We start from the raw sequence: 24,713 nt of genomic DNA on the forward strand, positions 1-24,713 counted from the left end.
CAGAAAGCTGAATTGATGTGAAATCTCACAATTTAAGAAAAAGGCCATTCAATTTTTAAAATCCTTTCCTTTTGGGCAGACCTAAATCAAACACACATGCAGACAAGATTTAGTCTAGAGGGACTCTGTTTTTTAACTCCGTGTGAGACGATACTTGTTGAAAAGCTGACATGCGGCCAGGCGCGGTGGCTCACTCCTGTAATCCCAGCACTTTGGGAGGCCAAGGCAGGTGGATCACTTAAGGCCAGGAGTTCAAGAACAGCCTGGTTAACATGATGAAACACTGTCTCTACTAAAGATACAAAAAATTAGACAGGCATGGTGGTGGGAGCCTGTAATCCCAGCTACTTGGGAGGCTGAGGCAGGAGAATCACTTGAACCCAGGACGCAGAGGTTGCAGTGAACTGAAATCATGCCATTGCACTCCAGCCTAGGTGACGAGAGAAACTCTGTCTCAAATAAATAGATAAAGCTGACATGCATTAAGTGCTTTCTGTATGTCAAGCATTGAACTGAAAGCCATATATATATATACATATATATAATTTTTTTTTTCTCAAAACTCAGAACAACCCTGAGAAGGAGGCACTGTTATTCTCCCTGCTTTGCAGATGGGGAAACTGAGGTGCAGGGTGGCTAAATCATTTGCACAAGGTGCCTGATTAACAGGAAGTAGCAAAAATCAAGATTTGGACCACTCACCCCAAAGGCACCATCTGTAGCCCGCGTGTCCGCTAAGAATGTTTACTCTTCATTTACTCACACAGAAGCACCGGGAAGAGCAGCAAAAGGCAAGAAGGAAGGGGATGGCATGATTCTAATCAGCACAGTCCCGAGAAAGCCTTGCTGAGAAGGTGATATTTGCAGAGACCTGAAGGCAATGAGGGACTTAGTCTGGGCTGAGGAGTGGCAGGTGCAAAGGTCCTGAGGGAGGAACATGCTCGGTGTGTTCGAGGAACAACAAAGAGGTCAACATGACTGGAGCAGAGGAAGCTTGAGAGAGAGAGAGAGAGTGGTAGGAGTTGTAGTTGGAGCGAGTGAGTGTCCAGATCACTGAGGACCTTGTAGAACAGAGGGAGGACTTTGGTTTTTACCCTGAGTGAGGCAGGCGGTCACTGGAAGACAAAGGGCAAACGAATATGATGATCTCACTGACTGTTTTAAAAGGAGTCCTGGCCAGGCAGGCACGGTGGCTCATTCCTGTTATCCCAACACTTTGGGAGGCCAAGGCAGGAGGATCACTTGAGCCCAGGAGTTCAAGACCAGCCCGCACAACGTGGTGAAGCCCCATCTCTACAAAAAATACAAAAATTAGCTGAGTGTGGTAGGGTGTACCTGTAGTTCCAGCTACTCGGGAGGTGGAGGTGGGAGGATCACCTGACCCTGGGGAGGTCGAGGCTACAGTGAGCTGTGATCACACTACTGCATTCCAGCCTGGGCAGCAGAGTGAGACCCTGTCTCAAAAGAAACAAAGGCCTCTGGGCACCAAATGGAGAATAGAAGAACAGCTTAGGAGCCTACTGCAATAGTCCAGGCAGAGAAACCAGTGATTCGAATGAATTTAAGTCAATGTCCTGAGTTTACTGACTCTGCCTTTTTCTCCCTGCCCCATTCTTCCTTCCGCTGCTTTCCCTGGGAGGCCCTGCCATCACAGACTCTAATGATATGTCTGTAATTTTAAGAAACTAGTCATAGGGAGGATCATCTCATTAGTTCTACATCAAAATCACCCAAGTTGGGGGCTACAGGGATTTGTCTAGGAAGGGTGTGGGGTGCCCCTGCTCCCAGCTGAACCAGGCCTCCAGCAGATATGAGCCACCTAAGCCTCAGGAATGGCCAAAAAAAAAAGGAGGGGGGGGGGCGGCTGGGGTCATGTTTTAAATCCTGAAACTCCCTGGCACCTTGCTAAGTCCCCATAGATAGTGTTTGCTCTGACTTAGACCTTTAGAAGAGCAAATTCATTCAGCATTTCCTATGACACTGGCAACGTCATCATCTGTGGCAGGTCAGCAAAACATTGATTTTATCACTGATGGACTTACTGGATGGTGCATCAAAAAAAAAATATATATATATATATGTATATATATATAACTCGCACCTTAATTCTCTAACTCAACGTAGTTAACTTGGATTGAGATTAAAGGGTTTTTTCTTAAATCACGTTAAATAAAAATATCAAATGATAGCACAGGGGTACACAGGCCCCCAAAAAGCCACCTTGAATGGGGAGGCAGTTCAGGAGTGTCATGGGAGAAACCGCATTCTGGCCATTGGGTGGTTTGGGCCCCCAAATTTAAATCCCAACCGATGGGGGTGGGGGTGAGGCCTCTCCGGCCCATCGGAGTCACAGAGGTGTCAGAGTGAGCTCACCCTCTGCCCGGTGTAGTGGGAAAGTTTGGTCATGGAAAGAAACCGGGTCTGTTTTTGTCTGCATGTCCCCAGGTTTATGTTGGACGGAAGAAGTTGAGGTTGGCTGGCCCGGCTGTATTGAAAAGCTTGAAAACTGGCCTTTTCATTTCTGTGTGGCCGTGTCGTTCAGGTCCTTCCCTCCCATCGGAGCTGTCCTTCTGCATTAGGGCCGGGGCTGGGCAAGGCGATTAGATCATATGTTTTTTTGTGTTAGAGATGTGGGTTTACACAGCCTCGTCGCTATAGCAGCTTTAATAAAGCAGGTTACTGTCCCCGAGGGGAGGCTTAGCACATAACACTGCCCAGGCACAGATGCTGCTGTCATTCCGGGGCACTGTTGTCCTTTACTCGTGGATTGACGCAGCGCTCCTCCGCCAGCTGATTTGGGAAGGGTGAGTGCTGGCCAGGAGCACCCCACAGCTCGCTTCCTCTGGAATGAGGAGGAAGGAGATTTAAGCATTTCAAGACCCTGGATCTGAGCCCATTAAAAACAAGAAATGTCTCTGGAGGCTGTTCACTGTTTGCCAAGGCAGCACTGGGGGCTGTGGACTGCAGGTGATTTCATCAGGTGATGGCCTGCCCTGCGTTTCGTTCCAGGAGAAGGGTCTGACCAGTCGGATGGGTGGCCAGCTTTTGTCCTTTCTGCAGGTTCTGGAGACCGAGAGAGGCCGAGCTGTCACTACCAGCTGCTTCGTCCTTTCTCCTTAGCGTTTGGGACCAGAGAGCAAAGGATCGATTCCACTTGGGGTGCCCTGGACTCATGCATTTAAGAAACATTTATGAGCACCCGCTACGTGCCAGGCACTGTTCTAGGTTTTGGGGCTAGAACTGTGGAGCCATCAGAAGTCACAGGGGACAAAAGACAGGATCAGTAGATAAATACATAAAAGTATATCGTGTGTTAGATGATGAGTGCAGGGTTGAAAATGTCAGGCAAGGAAAGGAGTAGAAAATATTGGGGGCCAGGGAAGGCTCCACGGAGAAAGGAACTCTAAAGACAAGAAGGGGGTGAGAGCACCACTGGAGGGCTCTAGGGGAGAGGTGTTCCAGGCGGAAGGAACAGCAGGGCGAAGGCTCTGGGATGGGAGCACGCCTGGTCAGTCTGCAGACAGAGGGGAGGCCCCTGCGGCTGCAGAGAGTGGGCGGAGAGGGGGATGGGGTTAGGGAGGGAGGGAATTGGGTCCCACCACTCTCTGTGGATGGCCTGAAGGAGGCTCCTCTGAGTGAGCAGGAGCCCCGGAGAGTGTCAGGAGAGGAGACTCTGGCTGCACCATGGGGAATAAGTGACTGGAGTCCAATCAGGAAGCAGTTGGCCTGATTTCAGGGAGAGAGGATGATCGCCTGGCCCACAGGGGAGGTGGCAAGGGTCTGACCGTGGATGCTTACATTGAAGAGAGAGCAACAGGCTTTGCTGATAGATTGGATGTGGGAACTGAAAGATGGGAGGAACCGTAGCCAAGATGATTGCCCGAGTACCCAAAGGAAAGGGGAGTGGCTTTGGGAGGAGCTAGAGGGACGGTGACATCAGGGCTCGGCTGTGGGTGTGGCACTCGAGGTCTAATGGACAGCCAGATGACATCAGCGGATGTCAGGGTTGTACCAAGCCACATATCAAGGGATGTCAGGTCCCGGTTGTACCAAGCCAGTGATTGCTAAATTCTAATCATTCCCTCACAATTTTCATCATATATCTGTATGCCACTTGTACTATTACTTACTTTTTAAAAATTGGCTGTAATTGTTTGTTGTTGTTTTTAAAAGAAGGATTTCTACTACCCTAAAGGAAAAGCTGAGGTTACTTGCCCTAAATAGAAGGAAACCAACTCATGCAATTAACCTAAGTCAGTGCCACCCCCTGCCTGGAGCTCCAAGCGGCCTTTCACACCACCAGTGTCCCTGGTGTTTGGTGATGTGACTCTGTGCCGCCCCACCACTGGTGTGCCTGATGAAGTCACCACTAGGTGGCCCCCTTCTGGGTCACCAAGGGACCATTCTGAGCTTAACTGAAGCCAAGAGGGAACCAGGAGCATGGGGACCTCGCTGTACTTCCTCAGGACACTGTTACCACCTCCCGTGTGACAGCAACGTTTTGTGAATGTGAAACTCAGCACCCCACCTCTCCTGGGTTTGAGTCTTCTCTGCCTGCCCAGCTGTGCAGCCTTAGCCAGTCATTCAGCTCCCAGGTTCAGTTCCCTCTTCTGTAAAATGGGCCATTGGCAGAATTAAGTGATGAGTGTCTTCAGCCCTGCCATAAGCATTCCGCCAGTGATAGTCGCCACTATTAAGTATAATGATTATTGTTGGCATAGAAGACTGCCCTCTTCCCCAGGAATAAGTTGGAGCGCTCTCAGTTCCCTAGGTATACCAGAAGGTTGCAACACCCAAGCGTTCAGGGGTCAGGCAGGTAATGAGAGTGGGTTCAGGTGGCGTAAGACTGTAGGGAGTGCAGGGGAGTGTGGCAAACTGGAGAGCAGATATTCTGTGTGATGCTATTAATATCAAATTTTTTAAATCCACTCTATAAGACACCAACACACAGATCTGTGGACATCAACTGGTTTGGACTCCTGAGATATGAAAACCCAAGAGTGTAAGATAGTATTCGATGTGTTATTGTAGCTGCTGTCTGTTGAGCACATGATGTGCCAGGCACTGTGCTAGGCAGTGAACAAAGTAGGCTGAGTCCCTGCCCTTGTGGAGTGCTCTGCTGAAGGCAGCAACACACAAATAAGTGAAATCAAAATGACTTATGTTTGAGGACAGTAACTGCTATGGAGAGACACGGAGTGGGGAAGCAGAGTGGAGAGTGCTATGGGTTGGGGGAGGCAGTTTCAATACAGGCCAGGGAAGGGCCTCTCCAAGAAGATGGTGTCTGATCAATACTTTGAAGAAGACAGAGGTAGCCCTGTGACTGGAGGAGTGGGAGCATCCTAGGCTGGGGGTACGGCTGAGGCAGAGACCAGGAGGTGGGAGGGCAGCCAGTGTGCAATCCTGGGACCTCAAGGGCAAGACCTTGGTGCCTTGATTGGTGGTAAAAATTGAAAGTAGAAGCAGCTGATTGGTGAGCAGAGGGCCCTCCCCAGATCCCCAGGAGGCTGTGGTGGGTCTAATGTGTGTTTTCAGGTCTCTAGGGGGTTGCTAGGTGAGTGGGATCACAGCCTTCACATGCCTGGTAGACCCTGTTTTGGTTTCCCACTGCTGTCCTAACAAATCACAAACTGAGTGGCTTAAAACAACAGAAATGTACTCTCTCAACAGTTCTGGAGGCCGGAAGTCCGAAATCAAAGTGTTAGCATGGCTGTGCTTCCTCAGAAGGCTCTAGGGGAGAGCCCTTCGTTGCCTCTTCCAGCCCTGGGACCCAAGGAGTTCCTTGTTCCTTGGCTTGTATGTGCATCCCTCCAGTCTCTGCCTCCCTTTGAATGTGGCCTTCCCCTCTGTGCCTGTGCGTCTTCTCCACTTTGTGTCCTATGTGGACACTTGTCACTGGATTTAGGGCCCACCTGGGGAATCCAGAACAAATCTCACCTCAGTATCCTCAATTTAATTACGTCTGCAAAGACCCCCTGTATTAAGTCTGTCTTCATGCTGCTGATAAAGACATACCTGAGACTGGGTAATTTAGAAAGCAAAAGAGGTTTAATGGACTCAGTTCCATGGGACTGGGGAGGCCTCAGGATCATGGCAGAAGGTGAAAGGCACATCTTACATGGTGGCAAGCAAGAGAGAATGAGAACAAGCAGAAGGGAAAACCTTTATAAAACCATCAGATCTCGTGAGACTTATTCACTACCAAGAGAACAGTATGGGGAAAACCACCCCCATGATTCAATCGTCTCCCATCAGATCGCTCTCACAACACGTGGGAATTATGGGGGCCACAATTCAAGATGAGATTTGGGTGGGGACACAGCCAAACCATATCACCATCTTTCCAAATATGGTCATGTTCACAGCCTCCAGAAATTAGGACATGGTCTTATCTTTAGGGGACGGGGGCACCATTCAACCTGCTGCACACCTTAAGAACTGCAAGGAAAAGGGGAAAATCCAGGGATGGCCATAGAAGGAAGAGAGAGGATTTCCATGGAATGTTTCCATCAAATCACTAAAGGTCTGGGCACCAACCACAGCATACAATTGAGCATGCACTTGTCACACCTATGTTGAGTACACACTGTGTGTCACACGGCAGCAGTGCTGAGGATTCAGCACTGAGTGGAGCACACGGCCTTTGCCCTCCTGTGACTGTGGCCTGCACACAGTAGGGCTCCCACACACGTTCATTTGCTTCCTTCCTTCCTTCTTTCCTTTCTTCCTAAGTGTCTTGCTCTGCTTACAGCTTGGTTGAGGAACAAGAGCAGGCATGGCCAGACAACGTGGTTCATGACTGTAATCCCAGCACTTTGGGAGGCAGAGGCAGGCAGATCACTTGAGGTGAGGAGTTCAAGACCAGCCTGGCCAACATGGCGAAACCTTGTCTCTACTAAAAATACAGAAATTAGCCAGGTATGGGGGCTACTTGGGAGGCTGAGGAAAGAGAATCTCTTGAATCTGAGAAGCAGAGATTGCAGTGAGCTGAGATCATACCACTTCACTCCAGCCTGGGCAACAGAGCAAGACGCTGTCTCAAAAAAAAAAAAGAAAAGAAAAGAAGAGCAGGCATGACTGAAACCTCAAAGCCTGGGGTATGATCAGTACTCAGGACACATGCTGCAAGAGTGCTCAGGACACACGCTGCAAGAGTGCTCAGAGCTCTCAATCCCCGGCGGCCAGGGTGGTGCCAGAGGCTCCTTACGAGAGGTGTACTAGGCTGATGGGTTGGATTTGGGGTGAGGGTTGATGGGTTCCAGGCTCGAAGAAACATGTGGACAAGAGGCCAGCAGGGTCTGTGGCTGATGGCAGGGCACCCCAGCCAGGGAATACTCAGGGAGAAGATTTGCCACCAGGTTGGCATGACCAGATCAATAAGAGCAAACAATTCTTGGGAAGGTTCCAAAGAAAACAAAGTATAATCTCCCCTCAATTTACATGGTGGTTGGTTTCGGAAAGAAAAAACAAAAACAATGTTCTGTTTAAAATTTGTAGAACAGTTTGATTCCAGTCTCAGGTCATTTATAAACAGGTTTTTACCTGCCCTGCGGGTAGAGATGCAATTACAGTACAGGACAGTGACAGTACAGGCGCTTACAGTCACGCGCCTCCAGCACCATTGCAAAATCCTCCAGACTCCAGACCTGGACCGCAGGAGTGTCCAGGCAGACTCAGGACCCAGGGTCCTCCCTGATGGTGCCGGTCGGTCCCACCGTGCAGCAGTGGCCCCGTCCACAAATGCCACCAGTGGCCCCTGCCCCATAAGTCTGCAGAATGTGCCCGCTCCAGACCTAGGGATGCCACGGTGAGAGTCCCCCCAGTGCCGGTGCCCCCCGGGTCTCCTGCCCTGCGCCTCACTTCCACCTTCACCTTGCAGGTTCCATGCAGGTGATGAACAAGACCCGGCGCATCATGGAGCAGGGCGGGGCGCACTTCATCAACGCTTTCGTGACCACGCCTATGTGCTGCCCCTCGCGCTCCTCCATCCTCACCGGCAAGTACGTCCATAACCACAACACCTACACCAACAACGAGAACTGCTCCTCGCCCTCCTGGCAGGCGCAGCACGAGAGCCGCACCTTCGCCGTGTACCTCAATAGCACTGGCTACCGGACAGGTGAGCAGGGACGGGGGTGGGTGCAGGAAGGGAGAGACAGCCGAGGCGGGCATCCCTGGGTGTGGTCCGTGCGCCACTGCGGTACCCGAGATGATTGTGGATAGCCCCTAGAGCAACTCTCTTATAATTTCAGAGTTGTGCATTTATTTCTGTGTGTATTAGAGAAATATAGATGTATTTGCCTACAGTAGTGATGCCAAGTGACCTTGTCAAAGGAATTTGAGTTCCCCCCCAAAAAAGTGAGTCTTTTCAAAATATGAATTATAGTGCAGAGAGGCCACAAGGTGCCCGTGCGTGAGTTTGCATCCTCTGTTAATTGTTATTAAGCACATCAGGGACTGTTGTGTTGACTTCAAACCATCAGCTTGGAAGAAGGTTCCAAAATATGGGGGTGGGGGATGGGAATTCGTGGAGGGCAACAGATATGGGGCTGTGTGGTCACTCTCTACATGGCGGTAACCAAGGTGGTGCAGAAGCTGACGTGGTGGTTGACTGTCCACACACCCGGTAAGTGTCGTCCTCGGTGGAGGGTGACCTGGTTCCTGTTTGCTTATCCTGCAGGAGGTCTTTGGTGGGCTCTGAAGGCTCACCTACCAGGCTGGTTGTCTGAGGTAGAGATGCAATTACAGTATAGTCACTTACCTCCAGCCCTATTGCAAAACCCTTCAGACTCAATTAATTTAACTTGCTTTAATTAAAAATAAATAAATACTCCCCACCTTGGGTAAGAAGCTGCGGCAGTTGTGAAATCAGATACTGTGGTTCAGATGTTGCAACCCCAGGAAGTTGCATCCAAGTGACAAGGGGTTTGTTTGGGTGGGAGTGCCGCAAGGGAAGGATGGATGCCTCCTTCAGCCCTGTTCACAGCCCTGAACCTGCAGCCCTCGAGGCGGGGCAGCTACCTCTCAGATACACATTGTGGGCTGGCAGGGATGCTTTGGGGTGGGGAGCAAGCCAGTAAGGTGTGTCTTCTTACAGCCTCATCCCACAGCCAGAATCACCTAGAAAGTATGTTCTGCTGAGAACTAGGAAGGCCTCGTTCCTATACCTTGTTCCTGTATATCGTGCGTGCCATTGTGCAAAATCAACCACCTGTTGGTTCCCCTGAGCCTCTGCAGAAAGCCACATGTGTCAGAGGTTACCATGCCTAGATGGTTGGAGGGCCTGGATATTGCTAGCAGAAGCAGGGCAGGCAGGCCCGCAGCAGAGCAGTGGGCCCTTATTGAAGATGCACCGGCAACTTGGGTCCAGAAAGTACAGCCATGCACTCAAGAGTGACAACCTTGAAATGTTTTAAAGTCTGAATATTTCACTGAAAATATTATTTTAAAATATGCCGGCACAACTTACTTTCTGTTTAATGTATACTGGGGGCCAAAAAAAGTATGTCTGAGGGGTGAGTATGTGGCTCACAGACTCTCTTTCCACAACCTCTGGGTGAAAGGTCTATAAAGAAACCTTTCGTTCTGGATGCCGGCAGATCAGTAAAGACCCTAAACTTGTTCTCATCAATCCCCCTCATTTCACAGCCAGGGCCACTGCGGCCCAAAAAAGAGACCTGCCCAGAGGTGAGGTGTTTGTGGCATAATCAAAATGGAATGCAAGATCATGGGAACTCAGAGGGGGCGTGGAAATCGTATTCATCAGACTGAAAGGAAGCTCACATGTTCTGTGACATTCTGAGGGCCAAGGGTGGGAGCTTAAGGCTAGTGTTCCAAAATCTTACAGACAACTTGAGAAAACAAACCATCTGAAGAATAAACATTCTCTAAAGTGGATTTCCCAAACTTGTGCTTGAGTGTACGCAAGTCACCAAAAAGCTGTCTCCCTAAAGAAGTGCTTTTATTCAACTATGCTTCATTATTATACCCTCAAGAAGACTGGGAGCATAATGTCAAGTGTAAAGAGCCAGACACAGAGAACATTTACATGTTTGTAAAACTGCCGCTGAGAATTTTATTCATTATATTTAGAATGCCACTCTGTACAAGGAATCCCATCTTACTTTCAGAACTCAGGACCCTGAAAGCACCATTTAGTCTGATGAACTGGTGTACTCCTGGTTATTAAATAGTAAGTGCCACATACCCTGTAGACTTTCCCTCTTTGCCTTGGCAGCTAGGAAGCTCAGGTTTGAGTTTGATATTAGGTTGTTGTTTAAAGTGGAAATATTTTAAAGATCCAACTGTATGATATGTCATACTGATCAGTGTTGACTAAGAAAAATGACAAAAATCTATAACGACTTCAAAACCTTCTAGATTATTTTTTCCTTTTAGATTGATCTGTACATACATATTAGAATATATTGTAAATTTTTAATCCCTCAGGGACCAAAAATAAATTGTTCCTGCTGAGTCTTCAGCCATATTAAACCCTGTGTTCATGTGGCCACCTGGCAAAGTTGGTTCAGTTGGATTTAAGTTTGGCCGTGTGTGTAAGAGACCGGGAGTGTCAAATAAAATTCCAAGTTCTGGTGGCCCTGATCTATGAAGTGGTCAGAGACTCAGACTCCCTTTCTCCTTATTTCCCATTGGTGAGAAACAAGTCACATGGCCATGCATGGCTGCGAGGGGGCCTGCGAAATGTAGTCTTATTCTAGGTGGACATTTACCCTGATGAAAATTATTTTACTGTGGGAGAAGAAGCAAATGGATACTGAAGGACAAGTAAAGTCTAGGCCACCCTAACGGTTATTAGACTTTTGTGTTTGCGATAGTCATTTGAATAGAGGAGATCAGCCCAAACTAAGGAAGACTGACCCCAGAAAAATGCTACTTAAGTGGACCCACATTTCATAATAAATAGTGCTTTTAATGTACTTAGTAAGGTATTTGATCCAGAAATGAAACTACGATATTTCAAGAATAACTCTGTTATGTTACGTCTCTTTTTTTCTTTTTTTAAGACAGAGTCTTGCTCTGTCACCCAGGCTGGAGTGCAGTGGCACAATCTCAGCTCACTGCAGCTTCCGCCTCCTGGGTTCAAGCGATTATCCTGTCTCAGCCTCCTGAATAGCTGGGATTACAGACGCCTGCCACCACACCGGACTAATTTTTGTATTTTTTATAGAGATGGGGTTTTGCCATGTTGGCCAAGCTGGTCTCAAACTCCTGGCCTCAAGTGATCCACTTGCCTTGGCCTCCCAAAATGCTGGGATTACATGCGTGAGCCAACACACCCGGCCCTCTGTTAGGTTGTATCTAATGATATTTAACAAAGATTGGGCTCTAGCTGTAACTAATGAGTTGATTCTTTAAGCAAGTGAATTGATGAAGTGTAGGGAGGAATATAATGTGTTTCACAAATTTAAATGGATGGCACAAGATGATATCCTTTACTTCACCAGGGACATTTTTGCAAAAGTATTTGAGATTTGATCAGTTTTTCCAAGGGCCTCTCGTAATTCTTTGACATCTGAATCTTACCCTGTGAAGTGCATCTCATACTTCATCATCCTTTTCAATAGTCTCTTCTCCTTCATGTAGTATCTTTATAGACCAGGTAATTATTCGTCAGTGGATTTGCATGTGTTTTTTGAGCTATCTTCCAGCATCATCTTAATTAATTTCACAAACCCTGCATCTTTTAAAAGATTTGCAATTTCATTTTGCAGTGATCTTGCTTTGCATGGCCCCATGTTTGCAATGGAGATTGACAAAGGACAAAATGAGAGAAGCTAAGTTTAAGCAGGATAAATATCAATTTGTTCATGAATATTTCTCTGTATGGCTTCTTACAACTTGGGGGATTGGATCTCAGATATGAATACCCTTGGAAGGATCAATTTCATCCTCAGGTTTGTTTGTTTGTTTGTTTGTTTGTTTGTTTTTGAGACAGGGTCTCACTCTGTTGCCCAGGCTGGAGTGCAGTGGCACAATCTTAGCTCACTGCAACCTCCACCTCCTGAGTTCAAGCGATTCTTCTGCCTCAGCCCCCCCAGTAACTAGGATTACAAGTGCACGCCACCACGCCCAGCTAATTTTTTGTATTTTTAATAGAGACGGAGTTTCACCATGTTGGCCAGGCTGGTCTCGAACTCCTGACCTCAAGCAATCCACCCTCCTCAGCCTCCCAGAGTGCTAGGATTACAGGTGTGAGCCACCATGCCCGGCCACATCCTCAGTTTTTACAAAGGTTTTATAGTCATCCTTTAACACAGTTCAGCAGTTGAAGTGCCGTTGCCCCGCCTGTGATCACTTATATACCCGCAAGTCAAAGTTGTACAGTGTTCCCAGAATGAGACACCTCCCAGCTCTCTGCAGAGTGGTTGAGGGCATTAGCTTTGCCTGGGTTCGAATCCAGTCTCTGCTGCTTTCTGGCTGCATGAACTTGGACAAGTTATTTAGCCTCTGTGTCTTGGCCACCTCAGCCACAGTTAATAATGTCACTTAACTCATGGAGTTTTGTGAAGATGAAATATATTAGAACAGTGTCTGGTACAGGGTCATGGTAGGCACTTGGGAAATTTAGCAATGATGGTTGGGTGCGGTGGCTCGCACCTGTAATCCCAGCACTTTGGGAAGCCAAGGTGGAAGGATGACCTGAGGCCAGGAGTTTGAGACCAGCTTGGGCAAAACAGCGAGATCCCATCTCAATTTTTAAAAAACAACAATAAAAAAAAAAAATTTAGCAATGACGATGACGATTTGCACAATCACACAGCCCACCTCAGGCCAGTGTTCTGATTAATGTCACGGTAAGTTGCGCTCACGGATCAGCATGTGTTCAGCCTCTCTGGTAATCAGCAAAATGCAAACGCAGCCAACAGTGCATGATCACATCCCAGCCATGAGCACGGCAAATACGAAGAGACCCCATCGCACCACATGTTGGTGAGAATGTAGGAAAACAGGAAATCACATGCACTCAGCAGTATGATGGCAAATTGTTCCCTCCACTTTGAAGAGCAGTTTGCCAATTCCTGGCAAAACTGATAAAGGGCATCTCCTTCCACTCAGCAATTCTACTGTAGCTCTGTTCCCCTCGATTCTGAGGAGGTGATGTTGATGTGTGAGCTCTGCTTGAGCAAGGGAATGCACTTCCTGGCTGCCCTGTTTGCTCTTGAAGATGTGTGATGCTCATGGCAATAGATTGCCTTTAGATCCAACGGACAGGAACCCCGACTGCAGCTGGCTTCAAAAACATTGAATTTTTTGCTCCCTGAACAAAAGAGACAGGCCAGGCAAGGTGACTCACGCCTGTGAGCCCAGCACTTTGGGAGGCCAAGGTGGGAGGATCACCTGAGGTCAGGAGTTTGAGACCAGCCTGGCCAACGTGGTGAAACCCTGTCTCTACTAAAAGTACAAAAATTAGCCAGGCGTGGTGACGTGCACCTGTAATCCCAGCTACAAGGGAGGCTGAGACAGGAGAATTGCTTGAACCTGGAAGGCGGAGGTTGCAGTGAGCTGAGATCGCACCACTGCACTCCAGCCTGGGTGACAGAGTGAGACTCTGTCTCAAAGAAAAAGAAGGAGAAGATACAGGCGAGTATCAGGCAGAGTCGGATCTCATGGTTTATGAGTATCATGATCATATCACAAGGCTGGAGGTCTGGAGATGGTGGCTGGCACTCCAGCGGCTCTGTGCCTCCTTGTCCACGTCTGGCAGGAGCAAGAGAGCATCCTTTTCCAGAAGGCTCAAGGCATGAGATCCCTTCTGATTGGACCACCCTGAGTCACATGCGAGCCCCTGAGCCAGTCATCGTGGAAAGCACATGGATTGTACCAACTCGCCCAGCCTGGGTCACCCGCTCGGCAGCAGCAGGCTGAGTCCCTTTTTCCCCAGCACCTGGACTGCCAGGTAGAAATCAAGGGCTGCTGGAAAGGATAAGGAAAAGCATACTGGAGTGCCAATCACAATTTTACTACACTGCCTTTAGCAAAAACACAAAAAACAAAAAGTAACATCAGCTGGCCAGACACGGTGGCTCACGCCTATAATCCCATCACTCTGGGAAGCCGAGGAGGGTGGATCACAAGGTCAGGAGTTTGAGACTAACCTGGCCAACATGGTGAAACCCCGTCTCTACTAAAAATACAAAAATTGGTTGGGTGTGGTAGCAGGTGCCTGTAATCCCAGCTACCCGGGAGGCTGAGGTAGGAAAATCACCTGAACCCAGGAGGCAGAGGTTGCAGTGAGCCGAGATTGCACCACTGTGTTCCAGCCTGGTGACAGAATGAGACTCTATCTCAAAAAAATAAAATAAATAATAACAATAATAATAATAATAACATCAACAAAAAGCCAACCTTTTCCAGCCCTTTCTGGTGAACTAGATTGAAGTGCCGTTTTCTCCCCATTGGGATAATGCCTTTCTCCGTCCACACCTGAATCTGGCAGTTCTGAGATTGTTTCCCGACCCCAGCTTCTGCCATCTGGTCCAGGCTTTTGCAGAGATGGTGGCGGGCCTTCTGCCCTTCTGCATCATGTTCTGAAATGCACCACGGGAGCAGGGAGTACATCCTCCTCATAAGACCAGGCCTTGCCAGGGCTCTCGGAGCCTGTTTTGGGGTTTGGCCCTGAGCACCCCAGTTATTTTCACTCTTCTCACCCAAAGCTGGGTAGAGAGGTCGGCTGAGGACTGGAACCTGGCCATCAACCTTGGGCAGCTAACCTTCACTAGGGGCTGGGGGGCCTCTGTGCCCTGCTGACCCCTACCATGGTGGGACACGTGGGGCACCCCATCGCCCTCTCACGTGGGAGGATGGAAGGGCGCCTGCTGGGCATTTTGGCATCCCCAGCGAAAGACCTGCTGCCGTGTGTAAGTGAGACTTGTCTTTTCCCTAAAGTGGTTTCATTCAGGACCACAGGGGCAGGAGGGCTGCTGCGTGGGCCATCCTCCTCTGCGATGCTATAAAGGGGCCCCACGCCCCTCTTTCCCTGCCATTCTCTTGGGATCTGCCCTTAGCCCTTTGTCCTGAACCCCATCCACCCTGGTCGTTCTGCGTCCTGGCCATCGCCCCTGGAGCTCTCCCCGGCACGTCGAGCCTGAGTCCAGCATCCCTTCCTGGTCGTGCTCCCTCCTCCCCGGCGCCTCTTCACAGGCTTCTACCCGGCACCTCCAGTTTTCCAGTTGCTCAGGCCAAAACCTTAGTGCCATTCTTGATTTTTTTTTTCCTATTCCTTTCACACTCCACATTCAGTCCAGCAAACCCTGTCAGCTCTGCCTTCAAAATACGCCCAGAGTTCCCTCTGCTGCCACCAGCCCATCTGCATCACTGTCTTCCCCGCCTGCCCTGTTCCAGGTTTCTCCTGGGATTCCCCCAGCTTCCGCCTTTATGACCCCTTGGTCTGTTTTCAACACAGCCTAGTTCAGATGTTCTTTAACCTCTGGGCAGAGCTCTCCTTGGCTCCCACCTACTCAGGGTAGAGGCCCCCACAGCCACCTCAGGGTCCCAATGATCCTTCCCTTCCCTTCGAACCCTCTCAGCCTCCTGGTCTCCCCTCAGTCACTGTGCTCCAGCCACAGCTTCTTAAGCAGTCAGCCACGCCTGACACGCACACACTCATAGTACTTTGCACTTCTTTCCTTTTCTCGAAACTTCTGCACATCTGCACTTTCCTCATGTCTGTGTTCCAATGCTGCCTCCTCAGAGAAGCCTGCCTTGACTACCCCATGCCTCCTCTTTATCCCAGTTTTTCCCACCAGTGCCCCCGTCACCCCTGAACACCACTGACTGTGTATTCTGCCCATTTGTCTTGTTGATTGTCTCGTTTCTAAAATGCCAGCTCCCAGGCCGGGCATGGTGGCTCATGCCAGTAATCCCAACACTTTGGGAGGCTGAGGCAGGTGGATCACTTGAGGTCAGGAGTTTGAGACTAGCCTGACCGACATGGTGAAACCCCATCTCTACTAAAAATACAAAAATTAGCTGGATGTGGTGGTGCACGCCTGTAATCTCAGCTACTCGGGAGACTGAGGCAGGAGAATGGCTGGAACCAGGGAGGTGGAGGTTGCAGTGAGCCGAGATTGCACCACGACACTCCAGCTTGGGTGACAGAGTGAGACTCCATCTCAAAAATAAAATGCCAGCTCCCTGGAGGCAGGGGCCTCTGTTCTGTGCCCTCGTGGGTCCCCAGGCCCACCCGATCGTAGGTGCTCAGGAGACCTTCCTAGGATGAGTGGTGACTGAGTCTCCACATTCTGTCCCAGCCAGCAGCCCACCCCCATCTCTTCCACACTCCTTTCTCCTCTCCTGTTTCTCTCTCTCCACCCCTACTCCCACCATCTCAGCCTTTCCTCCTCTTTCTTCTCAGCCTCTCTGTACACCCAGGGAAGAGAAGACTGAAATTTTTCCCGGGATGCCGTCCCTGGGCCCCTGGTGCAGCTGTCCCTGCCTTCACAATGGCAGCCTTCTCTTTGCTTGGCTCTTCTCCTGGGTTTGCTCCCTGCTCTCTTCCTCTCCCCTCGAGTGCACACAAGTGTGCATGCACACACACACACACACAGCTCCCTTCTTCCCCCGGTCCAGCTGCCTCTCATCTGCCCATCTTCCCTCCCCCTCTCTGGCCTGTGGGGGGACAGCAGAGCCTCTCCATTCATCCCGTGGAGTGTATCCGCTGCTCACAGCAGGGAGCCTTCCTGTCTGTCTCTCTGCACCGAGGACCCAGCCATCCCCACCGTGGGGATCCAAGTATCCACGGGATTGCACAGCCCCTCTTGGGACCCAGGCTGACCCAGCATGTCCTCGACAGGCACGGATTTGCCACCTCTGTGCACATCTTCAAGAGAAATTTCTTCCTCTAATTTGATAGTCCCTTCCTTTCTCCAAGACCTCAGATTTCAAAATAAGTGAAGCGCTTGTTTTAAGCAAGAGTCTAAAGAATTAGACTCTGCCTTAAGCGCCCTTGTGACTTTGAGCTGAGACCTCATCCCCTCTGGGCCTCAGTCTCCATCTGTGCAGCAGTGTTGTGACATACAAGCACTCGTGACCCAGTGCCTGTGATAAGACGCCACCCTGAGCGACACATGACCTGTGCCCACAAACCCAGGAGGAGAGGTTCCCTGCGTCGTAAGAGGAAGTGGCCACAGGGAAAGAGGAAGCTGGTGTGAGGCCAATGGGGCAGGGTTTCCATTTGTTTCCAGCAACACCCTCTCTGACCCAGCCCCTTAGCAGGTGTATCCACTTTCCTAGTGGACCACAGACTGGGTGGCTTAGAATAAAAGGTGTTTTTCACAGTTTCGGGAGCCAGAACCCCAAAATCAAGCATCATCAGGGCCACGCTTTCCCTGAAGGCTTCAGGGGAGGGTCCTTTGCCCCTCGAGCTCCTGGGGGTTGCTGGGAATCTTGGCACCCCTTGGCTTGTGGCCGCATCACCCCAGCCTCTGCCTTCATCTTCATGTGGCCGCCTCCCTGTGGGTCCCTCTCTTGCTGTGGCCTGCTCCTCTCTGAATCAGTGTCCAAAGTTCCCTCTTCTGTCAAGACACCAATGATTACGCCCGCTCTGATCCAGCGTAACTTCATCTTACAACACCGTGTTACAAACACAAACACAAGGGTGAGCACTCTCACAGTTCAGGTACGTTAACCCCCCCTGGGCAAGCCGATGACTTGAGCATATCTCTTTTGGGGAACCCGGCAGTTCATGTGGCCGCCCTCATAAAGGCTGGTAGCCTTCCCTTCCCAACCATGGTTTCTCTCGGAATCTCCACCTGCAGTGGGCATTGAAACAGCTGCGGGGTCAAAAGTGAGGGAAGGGGGACTGTGGTGACAGACATGTACACCCTGTCTCCTGGGCCTCAAGAAGCTTCCAGGGGGTTTCAGAGTGCATGAGACCTTTTGCAGTCCTCTCCCGGGTGCTAGCTGCGATTCCCTGAACATTCTGGAATGAGTTAGGCTGGAACCACGTGAACATACAGAATGTTTCCATTGGCACAGAAAGGACTCTTGGACAGCATGAGAATAGAGTCTATGGCTGGGCCTGTAATCCCAGCACTTGGAAAGGTCAAGGCAGGAGGATCTCTTGAGGCCAGGAGTTTGAGACCAACCTGGGCAACATAGTAAGACCCCTATCTTTACAAAAAATTTGAAAAAAAAAAAATTAGCTGGACATGGTGGTCCATGCTTGTAGTCCCAGCTACTTGGGAGGCTGAGGCAGGAAGATCACTTGAGCCTAGGAGTTTGAGGCTGCAGGAAGCCATAATCACACCACTGTACTCCAGCCTGGGCAACAGAGTGAGACCTTGTCTTTAAAAAAGAAGAATAGAGCCTAATCAAACGAAATCTTTTGGGAGTAGGGAGTGACACAAAGCTTTGAGAAGGGGCAATAAAAATGCAGGAGTGGTGGCTGTCGAACTTTAGGCAAGTGCTTTCCATGATTCCTCATCAGTAATCCAATGTCTTCCTTGTCATCCCTGCATTCATTTCCCCTCATGCTCCCAGTACCTTGATCTGTCTTCCCAAACCTTCCCGGATCTCGGGTCAGGGTCTCAGGACAGGTTCCTGTTCTCCTAGCAGCAGGTACCATCCATCCTGGGCCCACAGGTCGTGCCAGCCCACACAGCGAGTCCTTTGGGAACCCATCTGTGCCACAGGGGATTTGAGCAAATGAAGGGAAACTGAGCTCCTACACGGAGGCTGGGAGTGGAGCTTCCTCTGCCATCCCTGTGTGAACCTGTTCCAGCCTGGGGGCTCCAAATGCACAGAGGGCTGGGCAGGTAGCCCAAAGCAGAGAGGCAGGCTGGGTGGAGAGGGGGTGCCCAGATTTCAACTGTAGACTACTATTCACTCTACTTTTTAAGAATGAGCAACTGAAAACAGGCAGGCCCTCAGCAAACACACCTGAGGGATGGATGGTCCTCAGGCTACCAGCTTGCAAACTTCTTTCTAAGCTGGTGGTTCTCAAGGGAGCACACCGCCCCCTAGGGGCTAAACTCTGTGACAGCATTGCCGGTGATGGTGAAGGATTTGACTTTGCTGGCTTCCTGGGGGTGGGGACTAGGAAGGACTTTGATGTCCTGCTCTGCACAGCAGAGCCCATGTGGCCCCCACATTGCATTGTATTCCACATAGCTTCTGAGTTTCCTACCACATCACTCATATGGGTAGATTGTTTTATGTTTATTGTCGCCTGAGCCTTGAACCTATGTCTGTTTTGTATGTAAATACTGCAGGGTTTTTGCATATTCCCAGGAATATATGGAACAAGAAAATGGAGTCAACATTATACTTGAGTGCAAAACTTTCCCAAGAGTCATTCCTTATTTCCGAAAGTCCCATCCCCGATGGCAGTGCTACCCCAAAGGATTTGAATGGCAAATGTCACCCGCCCACCCAGCTGCCCTTGTAACTGTCACATTCTCAGTGAATCTGTGTCTAGGTGCAGGCGTCTGCCTGACTACTCTGTTGTATCTTCTTGATGGATGTGCTGGGGAAATTTTATATTGAAATTTATCTTCATTATAAATTGCTTTCCTTTTATTTTTCTTGTAGATTGCAGTTAGAGCTTTATATTGATTTTCTGGAAATGACATGCATAGGTAGCTTTTGTTGCCTATAAATTTCCTTTCAAGAAAACAAGGTTGCTCTACAAAATATTTGTCATAGAAATGGGAGGTCAGTCTAATGGCGCTGAGAACAGCTCTTTGAAGGATCCAGGTAGTGTCAGATTCCTCCAAGGCGATAATTAAATATCCGTTGAGTGACAGGCCTTGTTCTGAGGGTCTGTTGTGGATTTTCTGCCCCCCTCTAGCCCATCTCTCTGAACAAAACCACACTTTAAAAGGCACAAGACAGATATTTAAGATACAGCTTGTCCTGGTGGTGACTCAGCAGGCAATAAAACCTGTCACTAGAGATGGAGCCCTCCATGCCCAGCTAATTGAGTTTCCAGGGAATGAATGGGCCTCGTCCTCATTTGCGGGAGCTGCAAGACCCTTCTAGGGAGCGGATGGCTAGGGCCAGCATTTAATTAGGCACAGGCAGTCCGCCCTCCATGCCACTGACACCCAGAGCTCCGCCTGGCCCTGCTACAACCAATCAGCAGGACCTTGGTGTCCTCTGCAGCCCAGTCTTCCTCGATAGCTACAGCCTTGCTAAAAACAGGCAGGTGGAAGACAGGAATGCATGGAGCAGCAAGACAGAAGCAGCTCTCGCCTCTCGCCCTGGTGATCTGCTTGTCCCTGTTTGTCCCCAGCAGCTGACCATTCCTTATCCCCACCCACAGCCAGAGGACACTTTTAAAAAATGTAAACCTAACCCATCGCTTCCGGCCAAAAACCTCCCATGGCTGCCCACTGCTCTTTGGGTAAACTGGCATCTCCTCGTCAGGGCTGCCAAGACCTTGCTTGGCCTGGGCCTGCTCACCTCTGTGTCCACATCTCCTACCTGTCCCTTCCTTGGTGACAGCACTCAGGCTGCCTACCCTCTTTGTTCCTCAGAACTTCCAAGGTCATTCCTGCCCCGGGCCCTTTGTACGTGCAGTTACCTGTCTGGAGCACCTGCCCACAACCTTTTTGGTACATGCAACCAGTTGCGTGGAGGACAGTTTTTCCACGGACTGGGGGTGAGGGATGTTTTGGGATGATTCAAGTGCATTACATTTATTGTGCACTTTATTTCTATTATTATTACGTTGTAATATGTAATGAAATAATTATACACCTCACCATAATGTAGAATCAGTGGGAGCCCGAGCTTGTTTTCCTGCGACCAGATGGTCTCACCCGGGGGCAATGGGAGACAGTGACAGATCATCAGGCATTAGATTGTCATAAGGAGCTTGCAACATAGATCCCCCGCATGCACAGTTCACAACGGGGGTCACGCTCCTATGAGAATCTGCTGCTGATCTGATGGGAGGCAGAGTTCAGGCAGTAATGCGAATGGGAAGCGGCTGTAAATACAGATGAAGTTCGCTCACTCACCTGCCACTCACCTTCTGCTATGCAGCCCAGTTCCTAATAGGCCACAAACCACTACGTGTCTATCTGTCTGCAGCCCAGGGGTTGGGGATCCCGGATCTAGAGCATTGTTCACACACCGCGGAGAACTTCCTCCACCCATTCTCTCTTCCTTCCTGCCCTTCCTGTGTCGGTTAGTACTCCTCACCCCCGTCGTTCTCGATCATGACACCCGGCTTTATGTTCTTAGGATTTCTCACGCCCTTGAAATTATCTTACGTGTTTGTGAACTTTTTTTTTTTTTTTTTTTTTGAGATGGAGTCTCACTCTGTCACCCAGGCTGCAGTACAGTGGCATGATCTTGGCTGACTGCAACCTCCACCTCCCAGGTTCAAGCAATTCCCCTGCCTCTGCCTCCCAAGTAGCTGGGACTACAGGCACCCGCCACTACACTCGGCTAATTTCATTTTTTGCTTTTGGTTTTTTTTTTTTTTTTGAGACAGAGTCTCACTCTGTCGCCCAACCTGGAGTGCTATGCCATGATCTCAGCTCACTACAGCCTCGACCTCCCAGGTTCAAGTGATTCTCCTGCCTCAGCCTCCCGAGTAGCTGGCATTACAGGTGTGTGCCACCACACCCAGTTAATTTTTATATTTTTGGTAGAGATGGGGTTTCACCATGTTGGCCAGGCTGGTCTCGAACTCCTGACCTCAAGTGATCCACCTGCCTTGGCCTCCCAGAGTGCTGGGATTACAGGCGTGAGCCACCACACCTGGCCAATGAACTTATTTTTTACATGTTTTGTTTGCTGCCCATCCAGAAATAGCACCAGGCAGGTATTGGGTACTCAGTAAAGATTTGAACAAGGCTAGGCACGGTGGCTCACACCTGTAATCCCAGCACTTCAGGAGGCTGTGGCGGGAGGATCACTTGAGCCCAGGAGTTCAAGACCAGCCTGGGCAACAGAGAGAGACCCTGTCTCTACAAATAATTTTAAAAACTGGCCAGGCATAGTGGTGCACACCTGTGGTCCCAGCTCCTTGAGAGGCTGAGATGGGAGGATCACTTAAAAGCCCAGGCTGTTAAGGCCTGCAGTGAGCCATGATTGTGCCACTGCACTACAACCTGGGCAAGTGAAACCTCAACTCAAAAGAAAAAAACATTGAACAAATGGAGAACTTTTGGGCCCTAGGCTTGAAGTAAGCAAGAAAATGAAAACAAAATGGAATTTAAATTACTATCTCATTTATCCAGCATGAAGAAACATAATTGAAATTAGTTCAGGCAAACTCCCAGGTCCCAGTGCACAAACGCTGTCAGAACCCTGTCTTTCTGCTTCTTGGGTTTTCTGTCGTTTGGGTTGGCTTTATTAGGAAGGTTCCCTCTTTGTGATGGCAAAATGGCCCCCACAGGTCCATCTCCCCAGTCTGGTGACCCCAGCTGAAAGACAGGCCTCTTTCCAAGGGCTCCAGCAAAAGTTCCAGGGAAAGCTCTCATTGGCTCATCTAGGGTCCTATGTCTCTTTCACCCAATCACAGCAGCCAGGCAAAAGGAGATACACTGATTGGCCAGGCCAACATCATGGGCCTGGTCCAGGAGTCAGAGCTAGAAAGGGCCTCATCAGAACATGTAAGGCTGAGAAACGGAAAAGGTTGGTTCCCTCCCTCTTTTTGGTAACTGAAGGCACAATTATGAAAAGACAAGAGAATGGATTCTGGGTGGAAAAATGAAACAGATATCCACTATAGAAACCCACATGCAGGCTGGGCACGGTAGCTCACACCGGCAATCCCGCACTTTGGGAGGCCGAGGCGGGCGGATCACTTGAGGTCAGGAGTTCGAGACCAGCCTGACCAACATGGTGAAACCCCGTCTCTACGAAAAAAATAAAAAATCAGCCAGGCGTGGTGGCACATGCCTGTAATCCCAGGTACTGAGGAGGCTGAGGCAGGAGAATTGCTTGAACCCAGGAGGCAGAGGTTGCAGTGAGCCAAGATCATGCCACTGGCGCTGCAGCCTGGGTAACAAGAGTGAAATTCTGTCTCAAAAAAAAAAAAAAAAAAAAAAAAAAAAAAGCTTCTCCTTAAAGGACAAGTGGGAGGAAAGCGTTTCTCCCAGCCCCCAGCTTGCTCTGTTTCCAACATAAGATGCCTCCTTCGTGCGGAATCATGACCCCACCTTCCTCATTTGTTTTCACACAGCTTTCAGTTCAGCAAGGTCCCATCTCTGGCATCCAGAACTTTTACAGCATTGATTTATCACTTCGTGCAGTGATTTGCATTTAGTGTTCTTTTTTTCAAAAGCAGAAGAACTCAACTCAGGCTGTAACCTTGCAAAGCAGCACAAAGTTAAAAGGATCCAGTTACAGAGTATCAGAAATACCCCAGCCCTGAGAGCTTTGGAGCTCTGGGTTTATTTAATGTGTTTCTTCTCAGCCCTGCCTCCTCAGCCAATTTGTCTGCCAAAAAAACAAAGACTTCAGTCCTGTGGCATTTCACATCTAATATTTATGCTGTTCTAGAATTTGCAAAAGGGCTTCCTTTTCATTTATCACTGTTCCTTAGGAGCCTCCAGCTCCCCTGCTAGGTTAATAGGATTGTTCTCTGCTGCCCAGACCAGGAGCCCCAAGAAGCCAAATGACAGATGGTCAAAGTGGCCCAGTGGAGGACTCTTCTACTGGTGTCAGGGTTAGGATCAAAACTCAGCCTAAACCAGCTCAGCTTCTATTTTGCAACCCTGGGGGCCAAATATGGATCTTGCAAAATGGCAGCTGGCAACCTGAGTCTACACTTCAACCCCAAATTTCTATCAGAGTTACAAGATGCTTTTTAAAATCTGGAAATTTCACCAAAAATATCCAGATTCCAAACTTCTCTTAAAAAAAAAAAAAAAAAGATGATGATAGGCCGGGCGCAGTGGCCTGTAATCCCAGCACTTTGGGAGGCAAAGGTGGGTGGATCACTTGAGGCCAGGAGTTCAAGACCAGCCTGGCCAACATGGTGAAACCCTGTCTCTACTAAAAATATAAAAAAATTGGCCGGGCGTAGTGGCGTGCACCTGTACTCCCAGCTACTCAGGAGGCTAAGGTAGGAGAATCACTTGAACCGGGAGGCAGTGGTTGCAGTGAGCCAAGATCGCACCACTGCACTCCAGCCTGGGTGACAAAGTGAGACCCTGTCTCAAAAAAAATATATATATATATATAAGGTCACGAGGTCAGGAGATCAAGACCATCCTGGCTAACACAGTGAAACCCCATCTCTACTACTAAAAAATACAAAAATAAAATTAGCCAGGCATGGTGGTGGGCGCCCATAGTCCCAGCTACTCAGGAGGCTGAGGCAGGAGAATGGCATGAACCCGGGAGGTGGAGCTGGCAGTGAGATTGCGCCACTGCACTTCAGCCTGGGCAACAGAGCAAGACTCTGTCTCGAAAAATAAAACAAAAATTTGAAATGATGATGATGATGATGATGATGACATTGCCATTACTGGTAACATTCCTGCATGGTGGGGGTCAGTAAACTGTGGCCTATAGGAGTCTGCTGCCAGGTTTTATAAATAAAGTTTTTTGGAAGACAGCCACCCATTAGTGTAGGTACTGTCTGTAGCTGCTTTGGCTCTATGGTGGCAGAATTGAATCGTTGCAATGGAGACCTGATGGCTGCATAGCTGAAAACTCTTATAGTCTGGCCCTTTGCAGAAATAGTTTGCTGAGCCCTCCTAAGTGGGGCTAGCCCACGGGATTTG

The 24,713-nt window shown here is 49.4% G+C and overlaps 1 protein-coding gene across 5 annotated transcripts in view; it reads left to right on the top strand.

Moving 5' to 3' along the window:
• The window catches only part of SULF2 (sulfatase 2), a 130,373-nt gene that overhangs the window by 40,474 nt on the left and 65,186 nt on the right, over window positions 1–24,713 (top strand). For all 5 annotated transcript variants that reach the window (XM_050745161.1, XM_050745160.1, XM_050745162.1 and 2 more), the window contains exon 3: window positions 7,880–8,119. In XM_050745161.1, the coding sequence (XP_050601118.1) occupies window positions 7,880–8,119 (240 nt within the window). The remainder of the gene's footprint in view (window positions 1–7,879; window positions 8,120–24,713) is intronic.

Source organism: Macaca thibetana, chromosome 10 (genome assembly GCF_024542745.1).
Source record: "Macaca thibetana thibetana isolate TM-01 chromosome 10, ASM2454274v1, whole genome shotgun sequence".
NCBI classification, from domain to species: Eukaryota; Metazoa; Chordata; class Mammalia; order Primates; family Cercopithecidae; genus Macaca; species Macaca thibetana.